Source organism: Camellia sinensis, chromosome 3, assembly GCF_055761805.1.
Source record: "Camellia sinensis isolate YWXY chromosome 3, ASM5576180v1, whole genome shotgun sequence".
In the NCBI taxonomy this organism is placed as follows: Eukaryota; Viridiplantae; Streptophyta; class Magnoliopsida; order Ericales; family Theaceae; genus Camellia; species Camellia sinensis.
The window spans coordinates 180,177,926-180,182,434 of NC_138963.1; the positions used below are offsets into that span (position 1 = coordinate 180,177,926).

At 39.3% G+C, this 4,509-nt stretch overlaps 1 protein-coding gene across 1 annotated transcript; it reads right to left on the reverse strand.

The window, feature by feature from the left end:
• Nucleotides 1–2,127: 2,127 nt before the first annotated feature.
• On the reverse strand, nucleotides 2,128–3,189 carry LOC145822066 (uncharacterized). The gene is made up of 2 exons (XM_082918653.1): nucleotides 2,749–3,189; nucleotides 2,128–2,691 (listed from the first exon to the last, which is right to left on the reverse strand). The coding sequence occupies exons 1-2, from the start codon at nucleotides 3,187–3,189 to the stop codon at nucleotides 2,128–2,130; spliced, it is 1,005 nt and encodes a 334-aa protein (XP_082774779.1).
• Between the last annotated feature and the right edge of the window lie 1,320 nt (nucleotides 3,190–4,509).

Below are 4,509 nucleotides of genomic sequence, written 5' to 3' on the forward strand. Positions count from 1 at the left end.
TGGGTTTTTCTTGAAAAACATGAAAGGGGATCTTATAGCGATTTCGGGTTTTTACCCCTTGTTGTACAGTGATCCGGACTTGGTTCCGTGGATGTTGGCAGTTGTTTATATCTTGTTTACATCCTTTCGTACTTTGTATTTGAGTTATAGGATGTGTTGGGCGTGTTCTGAACAGGTGGGTTGAGTTTTGGTCTCAAGTGTAGTTGCCCAAGTTTTTGGTGTTTCAGCGTTTGGTGGATGTCAGTCAACGTGTTACTCATGCTCTAGCTCTTGAGAATGAAGGAATTGAACAGGTTCACTTGTTGAAGTCTGATTTGGGTAGCCTTGCAGTAAAGAAGGCAGATTTATTAAAGGCGTTGGAACATTTAGATGAACAATCCCAATAACTAGAGATGGCAATTAGTGTTGCTGAAGCTGAAGTAGTTCAAAGGCGAGCCCTTGTTTCCACTTTAAGGGACGAACAAGCTACAATAGAAACAACTGAGGTGATAAGAAGCGAGGATATCGAAGTCGCCCACAAGTTGGAGCAGCTTTTGAAGGTTGAACAAGGCGAGATCTAGAGTTTATCATGGTTGGCATGATTTATGATTTATTATTATTTTATTTCATTTTTTTATTTTAATAAAATGTAGCTCGAAACCAAATACTTCATTATAAAATAATTGCTCTAGCAAACACTTTATTTATGAAATAAATATTATAGTTTGAAGTGAAATACTCTTATTGTAAAACACATTTGGTTTATTGATTTATTTATCCATTCATAGTTTATACTCATGCGGGCCAGGTGTAGTACAATTTTTTTTAAATTTTTTTTTAACAACTTTATTTCATATGGGTCAAAAACATCATGCAGTTTATGCTCATGCGATTAAGAGCATTACATTCTCATGGATAATAGTGCTTTAGGAACTTGCCATTGATTGGGCCAACTCTAATACCTTCTTCATCAACAATCTTGTATGCTCCGTTAGTGTAGACTTTAGTCACCATGTATGGACCATCCCACTTGGACAAGAACTTGTTGCTGGTTCGGTGGGTGGTGATGATAGGTCTTCGAACAACCAATACCAATTCTCCAACTTGAAACGACTGGGGTCTAACCTTCTTATTGAAAGCTTTGGAGAGTCAAGCTTGGTAACACTCAAGTTTTTGTTGTGCTTCCAATCTCTTATCGTCCAATGCTTCTAACTTAGCAAGGCGTAGTTTTGCATTCTCATCATCAGTGAGACCTTCCTATATAGTTATCCTTAATGAATGAATCTGTTGTTCCAAAGGAAGAACCGCTTTAACACCATACACAAAGGAGTACGGGGTGGCTTGTGTTGGGGTACGATGTGTCATACAGTATGCCCATGCTTCTCTAATTCTTTTATGCCAATCGTGCTTTGATTTAGCAACTATCTTTTTCAATAGGTTGCTTAAAGTTTTGTTAAACACCTCTGCTAGTTCGTTGGCAGGTGCATTGTACATTGAGGAATTGCGTTGCTTAAATCCAAATCTTTCACAAAATTTGTCCGTTAGACTGTTGTAGAAAGGCTTTTCGTTATCAGTGATGACGTAGCGAGGTACACCATACCGATAAATAATATGGGATTTGATGAAGTCAACAACAGTTTCTTTCTTGACTTCTTTAAGTGGGACGGTTTCAGCCCACTTGAAGAAGTAATCAGTGGCGTCCAAGATGTATAAGTGGCCTGTAGGAGAATTGGTCAATGGGCCAACTACATCTAGACCCCATGCATCAAATAGCCAAGAAGCAATTGTCAGGTGTAATGGTTCTGGTGGTTGATGGATAAAGTTTGCATGAAACTGACAAGGTTGACACCTTCTTGAGTGGTCCAAGCAATCTTTAACCATCGTAGGCCAATAGTAACCCATCCTTTTTACTCGAAAGTGAAGTTTAGAACCAGACTGATGCGCTCCACATATCCCGGAATGGGCTTCTTCCATGGCTTGTTAAGCTTCTTCATCCCCTAGGCAACGAAGAAAAATTCCTTCAAATGATTATCGAAATAAATTTTCCTTGTAGTAGATGAATCGAGGAGCTCGACGTCTTATTTCAGTTCTATGGAGACAATCATCAGGGAGCTTCCTGTGTTCAAGGTAGTCTATAATTGGCATTCTTCAATCGTTGACTTTGATGGCTAGTACTGAAATTGCGTTTGTTTCTACAAGGCGACATTCTAACAATTGTGGCAATACCCATCGTTGACATACAGGGACACTAACTTGTTCACCTTCTGACAATGCTTGTGTAGTTGTTAGATTGGCAAGTGCATCAGCCATTTGATTTTCTTTCCTTGGAACATGTTCGAGTACCAACCCCTTAAATTTTTCAATGAGATGAGTTGCATACTGGAAATATGGGACTAAGTTGTCTTTCTTGACTTCATAATCCCCCCAGAGCTGATTAATTATTATCTTAGAATCTCCATAGACACCTAGGTCAACAATTTTTAGCTCTGTTGCCATTTGTAAACCAATGATCAAGGCCTGGTACTCAACAACATTGTTCAAGCAATTTTCGCCAAGAATAAATGAGTAATGTAAAATGTGCTTCTGTAGTGAAACAAAAATGACACCTACTCTTGCTCCATCCTTCCTAGCAGCCCCATCAAAGAACATCATCCAAGGTTGTAAAACTTCTATGAACAATACATCTTCGTCAAGGAATTCCTCAGAAATTTCCTAATCAACAGGGATGGGATGGTTGGCCAAGAAGTTTGCAAGGGCCTACCCTTTCACCGCTTTTATTGGCACGTAAATTATCTCAAATTCATTAAAGAGAAGAGACCATCTTGCTAAGCGTCCTGAGAGGATGAGCTTAGACATAACATACTTTATTAGGTCGACTTTTGCAATGAGATGCACTGTATGGGCTTGGAAATAATGTCTCAATTTTTGAGAGGCAAAAACAAACGCCAAACACATTTTCTCAATGGGTGAGTACTTGAGTTCATTTTCAGTTAATCTACGACTCAAGTAATAGAGTGCTCGCTCTTTATTTTCTTTGTTATTTTGGGCCAGTATCGGTCCAAGAGACTCTTCTTGAGCCGCAATGTAAAGTATTAATGGTTTCCCCTGAATAGGAGCTCCTAATACTAGTGGATGAAGCAAGTATCTCTTAATATTATCGAAAGCATTTTGACATGCCTGATCCCAAACAAATGAAGCCTCCTTTTTCATCAGTCGATTGAAAGGTTAACAATAGCTTGCCAAGTTTGCAATGAATCTGTGGATATATGCCAAGTGACCTTGGAGGCTTCTAAGTTCCTTCAGGTTTTTTGGTGGTGGCATCTTTTGTATAGCATCGATTTTGGACTGATCAACCTCACTGCCTCTATGTCGAACAATAAAGCCGAGGAATTTTCCAAACATGACTCCAAATGCGCAATTGAGTGGATTCATCTTCAAGTCATACTTTATTAGCTGGTTGAAGACTGCACGAAAGTCTTTTAGGTGATTTTCCCTTTTCTTAGTTTTGACCACCAAATCATCAACATAGCACTCAACAAATTTATGAAGCATGTCATCGAAGATCTTTTGCATGGCACGTTGATAGGTGGCACCGGCATTCTTGAGTCCGAAAGGCATCTATCACTTTATAACAATAGATGCCTTTGTGGTATGAAATACAGTTAACTCGTCATCCTCAGGTGCCATCCGTATTTAGTTGTATCCTGAACACCCATCCATGAAAGACAACACCTCGTGTCCGGTAATGGCATTTATCATTAATTCCATAATAGGAAGCGAAAAGTCATCCTTGGGACATGCTTCGTTCAAATTTTGAAAGTCAGCACATATTCTAATCTGTCCATTCTTCTTAACTACTAGGACCATACTTGATATCCGTGCCGGATATTTTACATCACGTATGAACCCAGCTTCGATCAACTTGTTGACTTCTTCTTCCACTTTAAGGATGCGCTCAGGTCTGATGTATTGATGAGCCTGCTTTATTGGTCGCATACTATGTTCGATCCCAAGGTGATGGACATCAACCTTTAGACTTAAACCTGGCATCTCCTTGTACATCCATGCGAAGACATCTTTATATTCGAGAAGCAGTTTGAAAAATGTCTTTTCTTTATCAAGCATTAAGAGTGTTCCCACAAAGATTGGTCAAGGGTCATCAGGAGTTCCCAAGTTGAGTTATTTCAAATTGTCAACAGTTGATTGCCCCCCATCTTCAAGTTCTGGAGGAGCTGCTTGAAGATCATCATCCTCCGAATCTGAGCTAGAATCTTCTTCAACTGTTACATGGCGAGAAACAACATGTCCAATTTCTTATTCTCTTTTACTTTTTGCTTGAGTTTTAACTTCTCTAGTTAGTATGATAGTGTGTCTTTTGACCTTAAGCGAACCTTCAACACTTACTTCAAGTGACGTCATGCGTTTCATGCGAGAAGGAATCAAACTTCAAGTCTCATCGTCCTCCTTTGTAGAATTCAACTCAATTGTTGCGGTGCTTCCCTTGTTCTTGCCTTTTCTAGGTGATGTATT

What these genes read in the sequence shown, in the direction of transcription:
- LOC145822066 (XM_082918653.1), bottom strand. Translation starts at nt 3,189, where the DNA reads ATGAAAAAGGAGGCTTCATTTGTTTGGGATCAGGCATGTCAAAATGCT. An exon ending in TTTACGTGCCAATAAAAGCG is followed by an intron (nt 2,692 to 2,748) that starts GTGAAAGGGTAG and finishes CCTGTTGATTAG; the next exon opens with GAAATTTCTGAGGAATTCCT.